Below are 22802 nucleotides of genomic sequence, written 5' to 3' on the forward strand. Positions count from 1 at the left end.
TTTTTTTTTATTCACTAACTTAAAACTAATTTTCACACGGAGACGCCAGGCAAAAAACTTCAAACCCAAATTTATATTTATATATTTTTATTCTTAGTTTTATTTTTAAATAGTACTGAGAGAATGACTTGCGTTTTTTTTTCGCGGACATGTTTTTCAATACTTCCCCAAACTATAGTTTTCAGAATTGGTAGTTGAACCAGTAGGTTTGAAAGCCACGAGTCGCCCCTGATTTTTAATAATCCGTAAAAACTAAAATACCGGTTTTTTACCGGTTTTACTATTTATGAATACCGAAATACCGGTTTTTTGAAAACTCGGTAATACCGACCACCCTACGCGAGGGTGTATAAAAAATAAATAGCTTTATAAAATATGTATACAGCCACTTTACTCATATTTGTCCTATAGGATTATGATCGATTTTGATTTTTACCACAATTTCTTGCCACACCTATATCGACATTTTTTTTTTTCAATAATAGATCTTGTAATTCTAATTTAACTAAACTTTCACCTGTAAATCTGGACAGAACCCCTTTCTTCCATTCGTCGGACTTTGAGTGGATTGTTTTGGATGGATGAAACGGCAGTGTATGTCCTGATTGAACTCTGCAGGATAGTCATTTCAGAACCTGAAAATTGCGTAACACATGATCCTGAAGCAACCAAGTCTACGATAATTCCTGGTAATACCCCATATCACACAACTTTCTACAATTTTCATGGCAATCGAAACCACATATCTGCGATGCCTGCCTAATTCTGCACCCCCGTAAAATTAGAGGGAGTAAAGTTTGAAAATGATTCTCTTAGGGAATTTATCATAGAAACGAATTCACTGACAACCGACATTTTTACACGCTTCCAGACCTTTGTGCAATCAACACAAACCTCTTTGCAAAAAGTGCGCGTTTCAGACTGCTTTTCCCGATTTCGTAAATAGCATCGAATATAAGAGCGTGGGTGAAGGGAAAAACTTACATTTGCCGGTAATAAAACACAGCATCGCTGGAATATCCGCCGCGCCGTACAGCTGGAATTCGGCTGAGAGAATAAGGTCGGTCGTCTTGAAGTGTGCAGATCTTGCTAAGAACGCGAGGAAGTGTGGCTATATTTGAACTATCTAAGTACAGATATAGATATATCCTGTACGTACATGCAGTTTGTGTAACCCATAGCCATGCAAGTGAGGCAAGTTTCGTCTTCTTATCCTCGACAAGTGGCGCCTGGTACGTGCTCAGTTCACACATATTTTCACATCGATAGCAGCGATTACATGCCTGCCACTCAGTGGCTGCAGCATACATTCGTTATATTTATTTATGGTGAAGATTATAAGAGCTTACATTGTACCACGTACAAGCTTGATGATTTCTAACCAGCTAATCCTGTGTTACATCTGAAGTGCATAGCGGTCGCCCTAACCCTTTGCCACTTGTGAATGGTTTCAGCTGCTGCATTGATAACGCTACAAGCCCAGATTGATGCTGTGATTGCATAAGCTGAAGCAAGTGCTTTCGGAAATGAACTGCTGCACGAGATTTACGTATTGTAATTAATATTCAGTATCGATAATTACTACTTTAATGCCATCCGTCAGTCCGGCTACTGTGAGTTAATTATTCAAAAATCGTGCTATTATAACAATCAATGTAGATACAAATTTAATCAATATGACTTCTCCATTGTTTGATATTTACCGCAGATGGCAAAGGAACGCATTTCTACAATGTTGGTTTATTATAAATGACAACATTCAGACAGCTGAAAATAGAATAACATATCATCAGAACAAGCAAATTGCTACTGATCACTAAAAGACTGATAAAACTCGTCCAATTTTTTTTTTTCAAGCAAATTTTCCTAGAGGAAAATAATTATTATTTTATTCTGTCTTTGTACAAAAACCCTGCACTATTTTGGTTGAGAAAAATGATATGTCGTTTCTCTAGCCCATTTGCGTTTCTAAACATTGCCAATTTGCTTATATAAACAACGAACGCAAACTTTGTTTTCGTGAAAGTTATATGTCTTTACCTTCTCAGAACTTGAGGTTCATCTCAGTTGACGATGAACGTCCCTTCCAGTCGGTTTCAAGCAGCAACGCTGTTCTAACCAGTCATTCATCGTATAACGGCAGGTAGAAATCGATAGAATCAACAGATCACAGGTCCCGTAATTGTCTGACCGTTGAATATTTCTATATGAAACTTTATATATTCAAACTAGTAGGGTAGGGAACATATTTCAAGCAGCTTGAGGAGCCGCCTGTGTATTGAGACGAAATACTCGAAATGTGTGAGATGTAATACAAACATAATAATAATAAGTTGCTCACTATCTTTTTCTCTGTTGACAATTCTTTTCAGTCTGTAAAGGTGGTTTAGCAAACTTTAACAAAAATCAATTGAAGTTTCCAATCGAGGGACACTACTCAGTCACCCCGACCTATTTTTAGCAATTTGTTCTCGTTAAGTTATGACCAGTTCACTTGTTTGTGTTATTGTCGCTAGCTTCTCATCGAAATTTTTTACAGTTAAACCGTTTATTTGAAACCGTGAATACGCGAACCGTGTCACACAAATATTTCCCTATTGGACCAGTGTGGAGTTCTTTCGATTCAGCTGTCTACTTTGCAGTTAACAAAGTTTAACTTTAATATAGCGTTTGTTTTGATCTACACTACATTGTCTCGACTGATCAAGCAGCATCAACGCTCTTCGTTGAGTTTTGCACTGTGTATCTGTCACCCGTGTGCAGCAAAATGAAAAAAAAAAAAAACACTGCGGTGAATGCAAAAAAGAAATCAACGATATTGAGCCGCTCTGTTATGGTTTCTGCGAGACATATCTGCACATTTACCAAACCTGCTGTGGTATAAACTCGCGCGGATGAGGGAATCTTTTTGATCAAAATTCAAGAGTTTGAGGGCAGTTTTCTTCGACTGATTAAAAATGGCGTCACTACTTAAGCCATTCCTTACCCTATCTAATGTTTACCAGATCCCTGTACAATTCTGATAATTTTAAAATATTAATCAACTCATCTACAGCATCGTTAGTATGTGAAACAAGATCTGTAGTTATTACCAGCTACGCGCTTGAGTGTGTTTCTGCAACAAGACTTCACTCACAGCATTTGCATTGATGTAACTTTAGCGCTTCGGCGGCCGCATCTCTTAATATAATGACTATCAAGCAGGATTTTACATATTAAATATCAATATTAACCGACAATCTTGAGCCCATTCTCTTGAGCAAAAATCCACCAACGCAAGGTAACGCAATCACCTTTGAAGAGCGATGAACCCCGAATGAAGTAAAAATTTAAAATAGCCCGGAAAACAAACGACTATTAAAATAATGACACTTGCTGACAACCAACTATTTATTATTATTCAACGAGTGTTCAACGTCCCTCAGACAGCTCCGCTAGATGAAAATCTAGAAACGGAACAAGCGAAAGATAGGGTAAGGAACGGCTTAAGCAGTAGCGCCTATTTTAATCAGTCAAAGAAAACAGGCCTCAAACTCCTGCATTCTGATCAATATCGACAATTTCAATGATGGAAACGAAAACTTTGATTGTCTAGCTGCCTTACGAATATAAGAAATACCGTTAATCTCAAAGAAATCTGTGAACAATTGCAATTGAAACTAATAGACCTATATTGCAGCCATTCAGGAGCCACTTCGGGCGCTGAAAAAAAAACGCCTGCAAAACAGATGGAAACTGCTTTAAATAGGTTCGGGGTGATTGCAATAGTGTCCCTCGATTGGTAACCTTGATTGATGATTGTTAAAGTTTGCTAACTTAGTTTTACAATCTGAAAGCAAGTTCTGACAGAGAAAACAATAGAAAACTGATTAATATACTACTGTTTGAGTTTCACCCAACACATTTCGAGTATTTAGTCTGAATACACAGGCGGTTCCTAAAGCTGCTTAGAATATGTTCCCTACCCTATGTCCAAATTCCATATAGGTACTTATAAATTGATCGCTTAATGCAAGCTTTCTCTAACACGGTCGGAAAAAATATTATTATCAGTTTACCGGGAATGTACATTTTGGGCTATAAACGAACCTGCTTCTGCTCAAACCAATCAGTTTACTTTTGGATGGTGCGACCGACGAATAACTGTAGCAGCAGCGGTAGCCAACAGTAACACTGGTGTAACTAGAGCGTCATTTCCCTGCCTTGGTTACGCAATAACACAAACTTTTTGAATGCTGGTAATCAAAATTTGCCGGTCATATCTAGTTTTCAGTGTGAGAACCGCTTTCAACTGCATTGTTTTCGCTGTCGCATAGAGATGCTATTAACAACTTGTCTGTTTTTAAATTAAACAACAAACTGTCCTTCTAGGGACAAAACATATAAATGATTCAAAATTTGATATTTTCTCGTTTTGCGCTAGAATTGAAAGTGAGATGTTATTTTAATCCACATGCACTCTGACTGTTAAAACTTGTTTAAGCCGCATAATGTTTGTTCCATCTCTTTTCAGTGATGAGTTATTTATATGTGCAAATAAAAATTGAGTAGCACTTAAACTTCTCAGTTGCAGAAAATTTTAAAAATATTCAATACGACTCATTCAAAATAGCAAACGAGGAAAAAATGCAATACTGTCAATGGACGATCATCTTTCATTCGCTAGAAAAAATTTACAGTTCAAAACAGGTTTGTTTGAGAATTATAATTTGTTGAAATAACAGCAGAGATTTATATGCAAAGCCATGACCGCAAGACTGGCGAAGAACTACAGAAGGCTGTTTTTACATTATTCACATTAGAGAAAGATCAACAATCATAACTTTTCTCCAGTACTAATAAAATAACTCTCTGTATTTCGAAAGTCAAAATGTTGACCTCCGGTTCCTGGGAAATAGTCAAATACCACTCAATAAGTATTACTCTCGAATGCAAGTGACGTAACAAACAGCTTCATGTAGTTTTTCGTCAACCATGCGCTTTGCATGTAACCCTTCTGATATTTATATATGCTAATATAAAACTACCCCACTTTTTATATTCTTCACCTCTATTTCATCATGTTTTTCCTTTGTCCTCGGTATTTTTTTTTTTTTTGTGATATTTTATGCTCTATTTTTCTTGGTTGGTATTTAGTACATTTTTATTTGTTCTCTGAGTTTTCATGTTTTTTTTTGTAATTTTTCTAGTTGTTATCATTTTCTATCCCCATACTCTCATTTATTTTTCCTTTATTCCTATTTCTTCACAATATCGAAATATTTTATTTTTCCACTTCTTTTTGTGCACTTTTTTTCATTTGTGCCACGGTTCCTTTAACTCTTTTTGCGATACTATCTATTCTTATCAATGGTATTTAACAAATAATCCAGTATATTCTCGGTACTACTCTTGTACTGTTTATTCATCCTTTCTCCGTCGGTTCTTTGCGCGTTTTGGTTTTTCTTCCTTTTCATTTTTTATACTAATCTCTGCATTTTTGGATACCCACGTTACTACCTTATTCATTTCTTTTATTTTATTATATCCACTATCTTATGATATATCCATGTTATCTTCCTCGTCAAATTTTTTCCCATTTTTCCATTATATTACCGTTTTTCCAAAGGTTGAGATTTATTTTATTTTTCATAAATCTAATCGATACATTTCTGCGGTCTATTGCTGTGCAATGTTTTTCGTTCTAATGACTTCATATAGTCCGTTCTGAAGATTTTGTAATTTTTGACCAATACTCGTGTGAACTGCTTTGACTAGCACTATATCTCCCCACATCGGTTGCCATTTCTTAGTTGGTATACTGAATTTGGTATCCGATCACTTCTTCCGTGTGTTAATTGGATTGCTTTGAATCATGTAGATTAGTTAATTGTTGTGTTGTACCCGAACATAAAATATGGAAGGAGCTGATCCCTAGAGCTTGAATCACTTCCCACATAAACGAACGTTCTTTTCAGTTTTCTTTACTCACTACATATGCAGGATCTCTCCCACAGCGTCCCAGCCTCAAATGTTTTGTTCCCTTTCTAACTTTAACGTTTAACGATTGGAAATCAAAACGTATTACATTGCGATCAGAGTTCGCGATGAATGCGTCCTTCAACATGGCTTGATTCCGCTTGCAAGAAAGCAAATGTTCGTGTTTCTCTCTACAGCAGTTAACTGATTGTAATGCGATTTCAGAAAGCAAATGACGTCTGTGAAATCATCAACATTTGCATACTGTACAACGAAGAATGAAATATACCTGGCGATGCCATATTTTTTCTCTACTCAGTACGACGACAAACAAAATCATACATAAACACCGAATAAATTTGATGTTGAAAGAAACCAATAAACCCAGATTTTGCACGATAGCTCAAGTGGTAAGAAAAAATAAAAGATTATAGCTTTTTAACCATTCCTGTGAATTTTGGTATTCCTAGCAAAGATAACTTTTTCAAAAACCTTTTTGAGTTTTCTCGTAAACAAACGTAGAAGAGACGAACTCGGCAAGCAACCCTGCGGACCTTTTGACGCACCGCATTTACTAGGTGCACCAAATATCACAGAAATAGTCAATAAGCTGTAATCTTTTTGGGGTAACTTGTTTGAACTTTAGGGCCATTTTTTTTTTTGCTTTTGTCGACCAATGTTATTGAAAAGCTGTGATCTCGTAACATGTGCAAAACATATGACAGTATGTGTTATTATTTGATTGGAGATGAAGATTATTGCCTGTAAAGTAACAAATTGGTTACAAAAGGGAGAATGCTTCGTTATTGCGTTTAAATTCACGAGTAAAAATTTTGCGTCTTTGCGTCTTTGCGTCTTCTATCGAATAAACTGTTCTGCCTCTAAAAATATTTACAATCAATACTTTTACACAGATCCTTTCAAAAACTAGTCGTGATTCAAAAAAAAATATCAAAATCACAAAATGGCATCTTTAATTCATAAGAACATCTTGAGACCTTCTGGAAGAATTTTCATTAAATGGTTGCCCTATGGTGCATAAAATTGCAACTAAGTCAAATGCATGTGCAAAGTTTCTTTCAAATTAAAAATAGTCGATATTCGATGATGGATCATTTACATTGAATGAATATAATTAAGTACGATTTAGTAGAAAGTAAACTATCTTCTATATATATAATTGTCTTGTGAAAGATGGCTCACTCACCAATTCCAAAGCAGCATCACAACTACCAAGCAAAGATGCCACATAAAATATTTTCCTACATTTACAAGTTCGCGGGAAAAGTAACAATAAAATATTACAGTTTCTAGTCGAAAATGTATATTACATAAATTTTAAAACTGCCATAGAATTTTTTGAACATGTTAACATTTAATTCAGGCCAATTTGCACATTTTATCAGCAAGCAGAACCAGAGAAAAATTTTTTCAGTTTCAAGATATCAAAGAACTGCGAAAATTCTGTTATCTTCGAAAAGAAACCGGGCTAGAATGATCAATAACATTAGCCTCAGTAATTGTTGTTTGCATAGTGTTGTTCAATTACAAATAATCCCGAAAAAAAATTTACGATGTATTTTTCGGTGAGAACAGCAAATGAACAATGCTTTTTATTGTAATCATTAAAATCATGGTATTTTTACTGAAAGCTTACAACCGTTTTTTGTCATTACCATGTTTTAACAACGTTTTTTGTTGTGGAATCTACCACCGACAATTATTGTACCGTGAAAAACATTGTCAGCGACTTCTAAATGTATGGGAAAAATGCTTGAAAAAGTGCTATTAAGATACATAACAAGGGGGTTGTTTTTCATGGTAAAAATGGCAAAAACAATGTTATATATACAGGTGAAACCCTCTATTACGACAACTTATATAGCGACAAATCTCTCTATGGCGACATTCTCAATGGTCCCTTCGGCTTCATATTCAGAAAAATTATTCGTTTTATTGCGACATTTCTCTATAACGACGGTCCCTCACGATGTCACTATACAGCGATTCGACTGTAATTGATGTATAATTGATGTATTTACAATAAAAAAATCACAGGAGGGTTGTGTGCAAAGCCACGACCGCGAGGTTGAAGTAGAATACTTTTACACAGCTACGGCTGCACATTTACCTACGACCGGGCGAAACGGCCCACGCCGCTTTTCGCGTTTAGCCTGGCAGAGGCCTAATGTGCACGGCCAACACAATAGAAAGGTGTTTTCACATTGAAAATTAGACACGGCTTTACTGGAGTAAGTGTTGGCAAATGCATCTACCGCTAATACCGCCGCTATCGTACGAAAGCGCTTCGTTTCATGTGGGGAATAATATCAACAACAAAAAATGACGCGCGTCTAAGCACACCCGAACTGTTTCGCCATGCCGCTTCCATTTACTTGCTTATAACATCCGCCTCATGGAAGTACCGGCTGCACCTACCGCTGAGGCTGTTACCATACTGCTACTGATACCCAACACTATGACCTCTTCAAATTAAGTGTTTTATTTGTCCTCAAAAGAACAATTGTTCAATTCCATATCGGATATAATACAATCGCAGCTCTGTAATATTACTGACAGTAATATTCTTTTGAACAAAATGATCCAACTTTTCCTTTAGGAGGAAGTACCGGCTGATGTACGGTAAAAATCTCGCCCGATCGCTCGCGTTGGCTTTCGTTCTCAGGCAGAGACCTGAGACGTGATGACCAACCACAGGGCAAGTGATTTGTTTAATTTGAAGGCAGCCATAGGCGCAACCCGCTGATATATTCTGTTACCGCTGAGTGCTGATATCTGCTGCTGCTGCTGTCAACGTTGTGGACGGTCTATCCAGCTCACCTTCCGACTAATGAATGTAGCTAGTTTTCCCAGAAACACTCTTTTATAGCTGAAGGGTGCTACGTAATAGGCCACGCCCTATCAGTTCAGTTGTTCCATTCACTAATGTTCTTCAGACAAATTATTCCACAATTCGCATTTGATTTTTGTATCCAGCGAATAAACACCGATGGTGCTCTCACACACGCAACGGTTTTAACCCGTATCTTATTGCGGTTTGTAACATCAAGCGATTTCGTTTGCTCGTTGTTGCGTGTTGCATCATGTTGCAACTTGGCAGCTGGGAGACGACGAAATTCTGTTTATGCAGATTGATTGAATCGACTTCATATTAGCTCTGCACAGTCGAACTAACTGCTTATGTGAATGCGTTCTAACAGGGCAGTTTATTATTCAATGTCGGTTATGCTGATCGCAGCTTTTGCGCTGCCCTTACAGCGGGGGGTTTACTAAATAAAGTAAAAATTAGACAACTACAACAGAATTTGATTGCATCCCGCACAGAATGTCTGCTTGTGTTGATGTCAGAAAATTATTAACCTTCAATTATTTTTTTATTTGCCTTGAAAAAAAGCATTTTGCGGTTCAAAATCGGTTGCTAATTACAACCTTTGAGCTGCCCTAACATTGGGGGAATTAAGATACACGGACAACATGCACTGTGGAAGCTATTTTACATTCAGTAAATTCGACGGGTGCGACAGATTTAAATTGCTAGGATGCAACATAGAATGCTTGCTTGCGTTGACAAAAATTATTAACTTTCAATGACTTGTTTATTTGCCTTCAAAAAGGCATTTTGATTTCCAAAATTGGATTTCGTGATGCCAATCTTCATGCTGCCCCAACACGGGGGAAATAATGGCTGTCTGGCGACACACGCTGAGAAAAATCGCGCTGCTCCTGAGACGTGGTGACCAACCACAGGGCTAGTGCTGCTGCTAAGGAAGGACGACTGCTGTTGTCGCTGTCTAGAACTACCGTGCTGGTTCGAAATCCGTACACTTAAGCACATGATAATCTTCAACGGTCAATATAAAATCAAGAAATTACATATTGCTTTAAACTGACATGTTAACTTATAGGTCTACTTATATTTTATCACTATTTTCAAGCGAAATGATTTAAACTACTCTGAAACTCGAAAAAATCATGTTTGAATAGAACATGTTTTGAATCGAAATCCGTACGCAGTTTTTCGTCTGAATCGAAATCCGTACACTTTTGAATCGAAATCCGCACGCACGCGATATAGACTGGATTAAAGACCGTACAGCAGTGAATCAAAATCCGTACAGATATAGAGTACGTAAATGAATTTTATTTTTCAATTTATCTTTAAATTTACGAATAAATATATTATATTTATTTATTATTTGTTTATTTGAGCATGTAGAGTAAGAATTACTTCTTATAAAATTCTACACTAAGCAAAAAAAAAATTGTGGCGGTCAATTGGTTCCTAAAGTTTTACACGATTTTCTAATTTTTATATCAGCTGAAATAGTGCAGCTTTCTGTGCAAAACATGTTTTTAAAAAATGTTTATCGTTGTCCTTCAAATTTTGAATGAAGAATAAAAAACTGCTCGAAATGCCCTAAATTTCGAGCAATTTTTTATTTTTCGTCTAAAAATCGAAGGAAATGATAAACCTTTTTTTGAAAATCAAGTTTTGCTCAGAAAATGCGGCTTTCTTTTAATGATATTTAAGAACTGGAATAGCTTTAGGTCCCAAATGAATGATTCGACATAAAAAACATAAATTTTTTCTCAACTACCAGCTGCAAGACGCCTTCTTCCAGGCCCAGATTTAAGAAGGGGGCAAATGCCTCGGGCCCCCCGATTGCTATACCCCACTTCATGATCCAAATCTTCCTCTCCAGCAGTGAAGGCTGGTGGAACTCCTTTTGATTGAGATTCGTAGCCATAAGTTACGGCTCTTTTATCGTAGTCACTAGAACGCCGGAACCTCTTGAAGCTTCCCGGTACGACTTTCCTTCGCGCACTTCTGTCACAGCTCTTTCGGGATTGTTTGCCGTATATTTCTGCTTGTTTTCTTCCATAAAATGCTGAAAACAAGGATGAAAGTTCAACAAAATATGCATGATACACACGCTGTACGGATTTAGATTCAAGCGATTAACAAGCATCAAAATCCGTACGGCACAGTTTTTGATGAATAAATACAATTTGCACTATTTACCAGACAATACACAGCTCGAAAATGACAAAGACTTACCTTTTCAATCGATTTCAAAAAGATTCACAGAGTAAAACACTTATACCCCACTTGAAAAACGTTTTTATCTGAAGAACGTTTCCTTAGTGAAATCTCTAACGATGCGACGAAATGACAACTGAAACCGATACACGATTGATTTTTTATTTTTAATATTTTTATTTCATGGCCTACTGGCGCATAGTTCAATTTAACAGAAAGCCAATAGTTCAACGGACATGTACATGTAACTTTTATATGAGTTTTCATTTTTGTAATGCTGAAGAAAAACATCAAGGTGTACGGATTTCGATACTGTACGGGTTTCGATCCAGCACGGTATTATGAGCGGCTCCGGCTGAAACAGGCTCTTATATAGGCCAAATAGCATGTTTTCAATTGCAAGGTATATGATCCTGTCGACCGTACTTGGGAAGCAAGCATATAACGACCAATCAGAGGTCGAATTTTTCGTTTTGACAATGCTTGACTATTTTCAATAGTACAATAGTGTGAATAATAAAATTACAATTATCTTATTTTGGGAAGAATCTTAGAAGATTCTCCAATCTATTGCTGCAAGAACGAAGGAAATCCATCGAATACTAACCGATTTATTAGCATTTGAAATTGGACATATTTTTCACTTTTTTCGGTTTCAGATTTTCATTTCACATCCCTATGTAGCCGAACTTCCTGAGAGAAGTATTCTACTTCAAAACATAGTTAAATTATAGTACAGCTTTGTATAATTACAGCCACTTTTAAAGTTTTTTTTTTTATATTATCGTTATTTGGAAGTTTATGGAAGGTAATGTATTCTTGCAGATGCTGATGCAAAACAAATTGATTTGAAGAATACAAATATAATTGTGGAAACCCTAATATCAAAATGAAATGAATTTTGTTTTTCTCTATACCGCAACCACGGGATGCAACTAGGATTGTCATATTGAATTAAATTCGTTTAACTAGAAAAATATAAACAGCAGTAGAGCTCGTTAAACTGCCTATTCAAAGATCTGTACGGAGCATTTCGGTTTTTTTCATACCCTATATTTAGTTATTCAATTTTATATACCCTATATTAAGTTTTTTAATTTTATATCTGCCTCTACCGACACGTACAGGTTTTTGTTGTCCCCGGCGGCACAGCGTAATGTGCGGCACCTTCTGATATTTGCTTCTGTACGAAACAAAAAGAAGAAGAAGACAATTTAAACGCAATTCGATTGTCTTCCAGATCGCAACACGATACCGACGCTTTAGCCCAACACACCCCACTGTGCGTCGACAGCGACAATGTAGGCTTCACTTGGCTTGGCTGCACACAAATGTTGAGTTCTATTGCACTGATAAACGACGAATGAAAAGCACTCTCTTCATGATGGCTCGGTGCAGTACTGTTTCCTGTGCCAGCATGTTTTTCTTCAAGACATCAGTTTTAACAACATTCTAACAGCAGATCGTTACACTGTCTGATAAAGGAGGTGGTTACGAACTCCCCGAAACAGAACAGAGTATCTCAATTTTCGCAATGTCTCGTCATATAAATGTGATGTATGGAAAGGATCGGCAGAAGACGATTTCTATTATGATATAAATTGATTCATTTTTGCTAAAACTTGAAAATCATTCATAGAACATCATCGTTATTGCAAAGCGCTTTAAAACTTTAGCATGATGTCTTCAATTCTTAAATTTTCAAATTCTTCGTGAAATAAACTTTTCTACCAACCCACATAGAAACAACCACGGAGGAAAACTTTTAATCGTGAGGTGCATCCCCCGCTGGCCACCTACGAATGAATCATTTCAAACAATAAGCACGAAACACCAACTGCACCGAAAAGACATATTGTTCTATAGTGTGACGCTCGTTTGGCCAAAAGCGTCACCCACTGGCATCATATACTATGCTGGCTGTTGGCTCCGTCCGTGTCAACAGGGATTTGGATGATCCGTTTAAAGTTTTATTCGGCTTCGCCATACCTCCTCTTGCCCCGAGCACCACAAGGAAAAAATCTTTTCCGTTTATTAGTTTTCAGCTGTCATAATACTAAACCCCTGCATTTTGGTTTTTGTCTTCTCTACAAAGTATGCATCTGTGTGTGTGTTTATGGGTTGCTTTCAAAACCACTTCATTCCACCCTGCAGGCTACGTAGCATAGTATACAGTATGTGGCTTCGTTTATTCATCCATTTACATTTGTTGGTTAAGTTTACGGGTGAGTTCACGAGTGTCTACTCGACCATCAACAGTAATCGTTGGCGATTGAAAACAGTTGGTTCAAACTATAATTGAAAAGTTCATTTAAATTTAAGCAAATTTCTGCAAATGCGTTCGCATGCTATTAGTATCTTCGGTTGGAAACTTAACTCAAAGATTATGTATGAGAGTTTGTTTCATGTCTATTGGAAATCCTCAAGTTACTCAACTCTTATCAATTAATTGAATTTCGTTAATTGAATGATTTATTGAGTTTGAAGATATTTCAAGGCAAAATTAAATGCATGATATTTTAATCAATCCTGAAACTATATAGAGAAAGCTTAGTTCTTTTATTTAAATTTAAAAAATCAAGTAATGATTATGCGCAGCAAACACACATCCGTCACCTGCAGCATAAATCAATAAAATTATTAATAGCAGTCCCCGATAAACTAAAAGAATAAAACGTTTTTTTTTATTTTCAATTCAATTCCATCGTATGAGGATTCATTTTATGGAGTAATGAAAACATTTTAGGTCATTTGAATTAATTGAATAAACTATGCTTTTGTAACGAATGTTCCTAATCCTAAACTAATTTTCATAGAAACAACAAATTCCGAAGCCAGAAAAATAGAAAGCAATCATAGCTCTGTAAAGTAAATGTGTACGTGTAGTTGCCTCACATGAGTTACATGGTTAAATGTATAAGAGTTACTTCGTGATCCAAGATGTCAGAAATATTATGCTACCCAGCAGGAAAATGGTTTCCCTTCGTTGCTTGAACCCTTTCTCAATCTATATCGAGTCAGCTTATTGGCAGACTCTTCCTGGCAATAATGAAGTCATTCTTCAAATGTCCTTTGACCTATGCGTCCTCATATCTCATTTCCGCATCTAGTAGGTATTCCTAGAATAAGCATTGAATAATGCAAGATTTATCTTGCTCTGCTTTCCGAATCGCATTGCATGATATCTATGTTACGCACGTACCTATATTAACATCGTTTCGAAAACACAACACTTCTCGTGACAGGCTATATTGTTGCCCTGCTATTGGCATCAGTCAATGCAGCAGAGGAGAAGTGGTCCTGGTCAAAGAGTGGTGCAACCGACGTCGTCAGCAGCAACAGTAACAATAACAACCTCAACCACAGGAATCCTGGCAAGCTGAACGTGCGAAGCGATGTTATTGAGTTCCAGGAACCGAAGCGATTTAACGATGCCGCATCTACCCACTCCAATCGGAATCAAGACATCAGGTAACGACTAGCAGCCAAAATTGGCTTCGAAAATGTACATGCGCCTCCACTATCATCACAGCTAGCATTTGCACTAGCATCCATTTCAATGGAGACGCATGTACTTGATTACGTTGTTACGTTTCATTCCAGGCAAGGTCGATATGAAGTGAAGGAATCCTCAACTCGAAGGCCAAACAGTAACCGGCCACTAAGTGATGAGTTCTCTGGCGAAGTGAATGGTAATCGTCCTGAAGATTTTGGGCAAGTATTTTGTTGTTGATGAAGAGTATTAAATAATACTATCAGCAAAAAGCACGTATGTGAAAAGAACATTTGAACAACAAGGAATTCATTTTATTTGCTTTACGTTCTTCAATTATTGGAATCTTTGATGGATGGTATTCTAACCAAAAATATATTTGTTGTATTCTGGATGAATGAAATTGAACTAAATCAAATATTTCAATGAATTGAACTAAAAAAAATATCTGAAATATCACAATTATGACGTTTGACTGTCGTACTAGAAAATCGGGGAATGTTAAAGTGTGAATTGGTTCTAATGATACCTAATTATGCATTACGTAAATCGTGGATCTTGAATCTTCTTTTTTCCAAGATCATTAGGCCAATAAAATATTAATGGTTTTGATCGTCACGCATTTTTCTTTTTTTCAGCACAAACCAGCGTTTTGGTGGCTCATATGGAGGAGCTGGCTATCCCGGGAATCCATACGGAGGAAATCCTGCATTTGGTGGAGGCAATCCCGCGTTTGGTGGAGGTAATCCATTCATTGGTGGACCAGGCGGAATAGGGTTTCAACGACCTGGTTATGGTGGTGGCTATGGAGGAGGTGGTTTTGTAGGCGGCGGATACGGTGGTGGATATGGTGCTGCCAATGGCATTCTAGTCGGCCCGGAAGGTCCAACCGGAATCATTGGACGTCCCTATCATGGTTTAAATGGCGCAGGATATCCGAACACAGGGTATGGACAATATGGTCATAATTTTCCTGGCAATTACGGAGGGTATGGAAACCCTTTGTACGGTAACCAGGGAGGATTTGGTCGACCAGGGGGTTTTTATCCTCAGACCGGAATAGGTGGTTATCCTGGAGGAGGATTTTACGGATCCCAATCTCCCTACGGACCGGGTCAGCTGGGACCAGCACAGTTTGGTGCTGGTCAGTTTGGACCAGGTCTAGGAGCGAGACCTGGAGGTTTAGGACCTGTTGGTGGACCCTTTGGAGGAGGTGGCTTCGGACCACAATTTGATCAAGCAAAACAATCCACCAAGAAAATCGAAAAGAAATCTGTTTGAGTTTTTTGTCTGTTACACCCATTCGTTTCGTTAAAATCAATATAAATATTTTTATAACTTGTACTTACCGATAGTTGTGATGATGATTATTGAGTAAAACAATGCACCGAAAAATGTCCATTGAATCTGGTTAACATCTTCGATGCCATCCCAGCCGTCCTTTTTCATCGCAGTGAGAATCTCTTTTTCAAACGACTGGAAAAATCCAAAAAGTTACCTGTTAGGTGATCGAACTAGATATGATATGATCAAAAAGAATAAATAGTTGAAATCAAGTACCTAGGTTAGCTGAATGTTTATGATAAATCTGAAAATGTTTACCAGTACATGCAAACGTACCTGAAGATGAATGACAGCCGCTTCAGTCCAGTTATGCTGATGTAACACCAATTTATCATTAGTCATCTTCCAAATTGCGTCTGTTAGATTAACACGGATGGAACTAATACCTTTCTTCACCTGTAACGAAAGAGTTTCATAGATGAGTTTAATCCTTATTACAAATTATAGCAAATCATCACCCCCAACTGAATTTCATTTAGTCTTTCCATTTAAACACCGAACATGCCTTTGGATTTGCATGTCATCATCTCAATTGAAGCGTGAATATGTCTTTGGAGCACGTGTTGTGTTATAATTTGCATGCATTACTTTAACAGTTTTATTGTACATAATCTCAAATAATGGCTTTTCAAACCCAGGAATTAAAAATTTGTTTGCTTCCGCAATTGAGGTTTAACAGGCGTAGCGATTTACACCTACCTGCGAAAAAAAAGAAATAAACTTACAACTGATCTAATTGCTAACTCATTAAGAGTTTGTCGTAGCAATTGAAGATTGCAAAGATGTTTGTCGAAAGCTGATTATAACTTTTTTTATAATTTTGTACTAATACAGCTTCTAATATTTCGTCAGCAGTAAGCTTATGTAATTCGAGTTTACTCATTGGAAAAAAGTGCTTTAAAATCATTTTGAGGCTTGAATCGTTTTCTTCACCAGACTGCATATTGTATTGCTGATCTAAAAACTTGTGTGGTGTTTAATTTTTGTCTTAGAGCATTTCGTGACATCGATTAATAACTTCATAGCATATTCTGTTCTAAAAAAATCAATATATTGATTTTTCGCGTTCTTAATGAGAGTTCAGGAGCACAGAAGTAGAGTTTTTCTAGCAAATTTTCAGAGCATATGCGTTGTGAAACTGTATCGTTAACAAGGGTGATCAGAGCAATTTCTTTTCTTTTTTCAAGTTTTTCTATATTAATAAGCATGCAACGCGATTTATAAAAAGAAAGAGAAATGTGCATTTGACGAAAACTGTTTTTGTATGTATTTTATTCTGTTGGAATGAAAATTTTTATAAGACGACTGAACAATAAATATAAACTACAGTTTTCCAAAATAGATCTAACATAAGCAACAAAGAGATTTTTTATAGTGTACGGGTTTTTGAAATGGTAACCAAACCTTTTTATAAAACTTAGCATGCTGTTGGCTTTATTGATGATCCTATTGTAGTGATTAATGAATGTTAACTCAGATTCCTAAATCTCTTATTTGATAACACCTTGCTATAGTTTGCTGTCCAAAAGTGCAATTGGGTTTTTTCCTTGTGTATGCAATGATATAGTATTTGTTCACGTTTAGATAAACAAGACTTTTCTTGTACCAAATGCAGAAAACGTCAACTTCTTGCTGGAGTTGTTGGATATCTGATTTCAATACTTTGAGACGATTCAAAGCAAAGGTAACATCATTAATTAATGAAATGAAAAGCATAGGGCCTAAATGGAAGCCTTGTGGAATTCCAGATGTCGCTGTAACTGGTTCAGAAAGGTGCTCCTTAAATCTAACCGTTTGTGTCATATTTGTCGAATAACATTCAATCCTTTTGAGTAAGCCTGACTTAGAGCCTAGCCTTTTGAGTTTGAAAATTAGAATGATAATATCTACTCTGTCAAAAGCTTTAATTAAATCCTTGTATAGAGTTTCCATAAAGGTCCCTTGTTCATAGACGCAAGGGAGAAACAAACGAATCCAAGTAAATTGGTAGCTGTTGACCTCCGCTTGTAGAAACCATGTTGATTGCACGTTAACAAAATATTGCACGGTTTTTAACAAAATATTTTCTGGTTTACGAAATTTTCAATAAGTTTGGAAATACATAATATCACTACAATTCCACGGTAATGTTTTATACCAGAAACAACAGATCTCTTATTATTTGTTTTTTTATTTTATTTTACACCCACTGCTCTGGCATCCTCGTCGACAGCACACATCCAGCGCGTGCGAGGTCTGTCTCGAAGTCGTCGGCTTCTATCCGATTCTTTGCTCATCCGCCATACGTGCTACGTGGCCCGTTTCTCCATTTTTCTCGGACAGAGTGCTAAGTGACCTGCCGTATTTCATTCGCAGTCCGTCTTTTCACCTCGCGGCTCCCCGATCAGAAGAGCATAACTAAAAAAATACAAAATTCTATCAACGCTAGATACAAATAACATATTTTGATACAATTTTGTATTTTTCCATATAATTTTGATAACAAAATTGAATCTGAATGTGTTATAATAGCAAAACCTGAAATGAAGTAGTTCTGAAACGAGTCTAGCTTATTTTTCGTTTTTATCAAAACCTGTTTTTTTTACAATGTTTGTTTTTATATTGTTCTATATACTATCTTATTTTGTTAGAAAGCTGATATATTAGTAACAAATTTTGATATGTGTTTGATAATAGTAGAATCATTTCTGTTATAATCTCTGTTATTTTAACACCTAACGGGACCAAATTGAAAACACAGCCTGTACGGTTTTTCCCGTAACAAACTAACAACTTCTGTTATATTTTTGTTTTTTCTTTCTGATCGGGTCACCTCGTTGTCACGTGTCACAAAAGCATCAAGATAAACAAATTCGTCGACCACTTCGAAAGTATCCTCATCTATCTTCACCGCAGCACCAAGACCCACAGAACTACCATGCTCTCTGCCAGTCATCATATACTTCATTTTGGCAGTGTTTATGAGGTCGATTCTCGCAGCTTCCCTTCTGAGAGCCATGAAGGCCTCCTCTACAATTAACACTAATTATATCAATGTCTTCCGCATGTGAGACTTCGAGATGATGGTGCCGCTCCTCTACACACCTGCCCTTCATATTGCACCTCTTAAAGCTTTATTGAACAGCCAGTTCGAGAGCTCGCCACCTTGCTTCAGACCACCTAACATCACGAACGCGTCAGAAAATTCGTCCGCAATCCTGATGCTTGATGTGAAACCGTTTAATCAGTTTTGTTGGGAAACCATATTCAAGCATTATTTGCCACAGCTCGTTGCGTTCCATTGTATCGTACGCCGCCTTAAAGTCTATAAACAGATGGTGTGTCTGCAAGTTGTTCGGGATGATATTTTTTGTCGCGATTCTTCTTCAAACAATACAACGATTCTGTAGAACGCAAGTGAGCTGGAATCAACATGTCCCTATTATCGTGCTTCAATCATTCAGTCTCCTTTTACAGGTTTTCAGAGCAATCAAGGGTAAAAACAATTGCGGAGTTTCTATGGAAACCTTGTACGCAAGTAAGAAAATTGGACGCAACTACTTTATCGAAGAATTCATTCTCATTTTCTATTTTATGGTTATTTGTATTCTCGTGAATTTTGAAATTTTTTTTAAATATTTCTGGTATTCTTGTCGTAACAATCTTCCATAGACGAAGACGAACACAACAAAACAAAAGCAGCTCAAATCAGATATTAGATTACACTCATCATTATGATGACTAAAATATGCAACTTTTCCCGCAAAAAAAAAGTAAAGCCTTGGTGTTACATTCTGATTCGGAACTTGAGTTTCTGTTTATAATACAGAGACTCCACAGCCTACTGTTTGATGTACAGGACAATTGCGGAACTAGCGTTACGATCCTACTGATATCAACAGTCTCTCCCGAACCGAGACTTGTACCTACGGACTGGCTTGTTAGGCCAGCACCGTACCTCGAGACCAACTGGAATAGTTTTTTCCCACACAGTAGCGTAGCGTAAGCACGGTATACTTTGTAGATTGCAGACTGGTGACTAACGCTTCCACTCGGATTGTGTTAGGTACAATGTTTGGGAGTAACATTTAAACCAATCTGAGATGAAGTAGGCCAATAGTCATCATTGCTGGCCACGCCCATCTTTGGCGTAGCTTGGGATATTAGAAAGGATATTGATGATGTAATACATACTTAGTGAGAGGCCACCGACAATCCGAGAAACGATCTTTTTTGTGCTACCAGGAAGAAGATGCTTTGAAGGATTCAGAATTACCTTTTGAAAATGATTTTGAGCGTCTTCCCTGGTTAAGCAGGAATGACCTAAGCTTACAAATGCGAAAATATTGGGAAAAATGCCAATACAAAATATCAACCAATTCCTACAAAAATATGTATAAGTAAACTAGTCTCAAGTTCAAGTTTTATTTCATTCCATTTTTGCTTGGTAAGTAGGTCGGGCAGGTGAACTTCTTCCCAGTAGCGTAGCTAGGGGGGTGCGGTTGGTGCGGTCCGCACCAGGCCCACCACTCAAGGGGGCCCCAAAATCTTGCGAACACCAAACCGGTCTAACTGCTCATCAAAACTTAACCTCATGCTGGGTGCTTCGGGCGATGATTCGGCACGCGAAGAATGAAGAATACCACCACAGAGCAGATATCTCTTCGTTCGTGTTTTTCTAAAGTTACATAGAGCTCACGGTGTAGCTCCTAATCATTTTACTTACTTTTTTACTTTGTGGCATCTCCGTCTTCTTGTACTCTGCTTCTCTTTGCTATGTGTATTACACGTTACAGCTAGTGCAGAGGGTGAGCGCTGACGACGTATGCTGGTGAGTGGGTGACTATATATTTGTGTTGTTTTTGAACTTAAATGTCATGAATTGAATGAAATGAAATTTTATGCAATGAAGCAGCAAAATAAAGTTCTGTTTAATAGTTTCAAAAGAACATGCCGTGAAAATTTTTTGCCTGTTGCAATTACTTGGATTTGTTTGTTTCGTTTAAAGAAAGCATGCGTTTCGGTAAATATTTCCTGTAATATGAGGTTTAAATTGCTTTATATTTTTGAACCTTCAGCCAGAAAACACAGTGGAATATAATCAAGACACTATTTTGATACTTTCCGTCGTTTCAGGAAGCGTAATCATCAATCTTTATTAAAAAACGAGTTTATATTTAAAAAAATATTACAAAATTCTTATTCAAACTTGGTACGCACAGCATCTCAAGCAGAGCTTGATTGTAGCTCTAACTCCATAACCCACACACACTCGGGCTAGGTACTTTGGTCTTCAGCTTGGTGCGCAACAAACTAAGAAAAGCATCACACAGCAAATATCTCTTCACAGATCAAAACAAAACGAAATAGAAAAAAACGCTCAACGTGCCTACAGGTGACTAGACAAACACAAGATTAACGCATTGCATTCGTAGCTTTTTTAGCTTTTGCGCCGAGCTGGTGCTTGCTACGAATGTCACATAAAACGATAATACGTTCGTGGTGCTTGGTGTCTATAATTTGGCGATGTCACCGAGCGGCTCGGAGCAGTGCTTTTACCAAGTCTGGAAAACGCTGTCTATCTGTGTTGCTGTATGGCTAACGAAAACATGAAACAGAGCGAGGGAAATAATCTGCGTTCACGCGAGACTATATGCACCCGAAAACAGTTGGCTCTAAGTTGAAGTTGATCAAGTTTCTCTAAGTTAAAGTTGATCAAGAACTATTTGAGGTCAACGATGAGTAACTTGAGATTAACAAACCTTGCCATTTTATCAATCGAACGTGAAATCACTGATTCCATTGATTTTAAATCTGTGATTTCTGATTTTGCCAACCAAACGGCTCGGAAAGTGAGTAGGGTAGGGAACATATTCTAAGCAGCTTTAGGAACCGCCTGTGTATTCAGACAAAATACTCGAAATGTGTTGGGTGAAACTCAAACAGTAGTATATTAATCAGTTTTCTATTGTTTTCTCTGTCAGAACTTGCTTTCAGATTGTAAAACTAAGTTAGCAAACTTTAACAATCATCAATCAAGGTTACCAATCGAGGGACACTATTCCAATCACCCCGAACTTAATTTAAGCAGTTTTCATCTGTTTTGCAGGCGTTTTTTGCAGCACCCGAAGTGGCTCCTGAATGGCTGCAATATAGGTCGATTTGTTTCAAATGTTGTTTGCTCACAGATTTCTTTGAGATTAACGGTATTTCCTATATTCTTAAGACAGTTCGACAATCAAAGTTCTCGTTTCCATCATTGAAATTGTCGATATTGATAAAAAAGCAGGAGTTTGAGGCCTGTTTCCTGCGACTGATTAAAATAGGCGCTACTGCTTAAGCCGTTCCTTACCCTATCTAAATACCTAATTATTGATTTTGCGGACAACGGAATAAATAAGTAGAAAAATCTAAGTTTTTTGTTTGTCTCAATTCTTTTTATGGAAGAAAAAACTGCCCAGTCATTTTCATTGGGGGCCCACATTTTTGTTGCCGCACCAGGCCCACCAAACCATAGCTACGCCACTGCTTCTTCCGCCCCGTGATTGGTAAAGAAAGTCTCCACGAACGACAACGGCCTGAGGCTTGTCAATTTCGCTGCAGCCAGAGGTATGGCTTTCTGGGCTCGGGCTGTCAAACTTATTGTTCAACATCGCATTGGAGGGTGCCATACGGAGGTCCGGCGTGTAAAGAAGTGGCACCATCATTATGAAGTCTCACATGGTTCTCGGTTATGCGGACGATATCGACATCATTGGTATCAACCGTAGAGCTGTGTAAGAGGCCTTCGGACCACTCAGGAGGGAAGCTGCGAGAGTGGGCTCATCATTAACTCTACCAAAACGAAATACATGGTGGCTGGTTGAGAGCGTGGTAGTCCGACGGATATTGGTGCTGAGGTGGTGTTAGATGGGGAAACTTTTGAAGTAGTCGACGAATTTGTTTACCTGGGTACGATAGTGACAT

General features: G+C 37.4%; 2 protein-coding genes across 6 annotated transcripts in view; one reads left to right on the plus strand and one right to left on the minus strand.

Annotated features, from left to right (window-relative positions):
• The window catches only part of LOC129723417 (uncharacterized), a 59735-nt gene extending 43845 nt beyond the window's left edge, over positions 1-15890 (plus strand). For all 3 annotated transcript variants that reach the window (XM_055677624.1, XM_055677623.1, XM_055677622.1), the window contains exons 3-5: positions 14266-14491; positions 14624-14734; positions 15152-15890. In XM_055677624.1, coding sequence (XP_055533599.1) covers positions 14266-14491; positions 14624-14734; positions 15152-15794 — 980 coding nt within the window. In that variant the 3' untranslated portion in view covers positions 15795-15890. The remainder of the gene's footprint in view (positions 1-14265; positions 14492-14623; positions 14735-15151) is intronic.
• The window catches only part of LOC129723416 (uncharacterized), a 266536-nt gene that overhangs the window by 151391 nt on the left and 92343 nt on the right, over positions 1-22802 (minus strand). For 2 of the 3 annotated variants that reach the window (XM_055677619.1, XM_055677620.1), the window contains exons 4-5: positions 16134-16253; positions 15863-15989 (exon numbers count right to left, since the gene is read on the minus strand). In XM_055677619.1, coding sequence (XP_055533594.1) covers positions 15863-15989; positions 16134-16253 — 247 coding nt within the window. Of the gene's footprint in view, positions 1-15862; positions 15990-16133; positions 16254-16315; positions 16426-22802 lie in introns of those variants that run through there. The other variant, XM_055677621.1, reaches the window with a different exon arrangement.

Source organism: Wyeomyia smithii, chromosome 2 (assembly GCF_029784165.1).
Source record: "Wyeomyia smithii strain HCP4-BCI-WySm-NY-G18 chromosome 2, ASM2978416v1, whole genome shotgun sequence".
NCBI lineage: Eukaryota > Metazoa > Arthropoda > Insecta > Diptera > Culicidae > Wyeomyia > Wyeomyia smithii.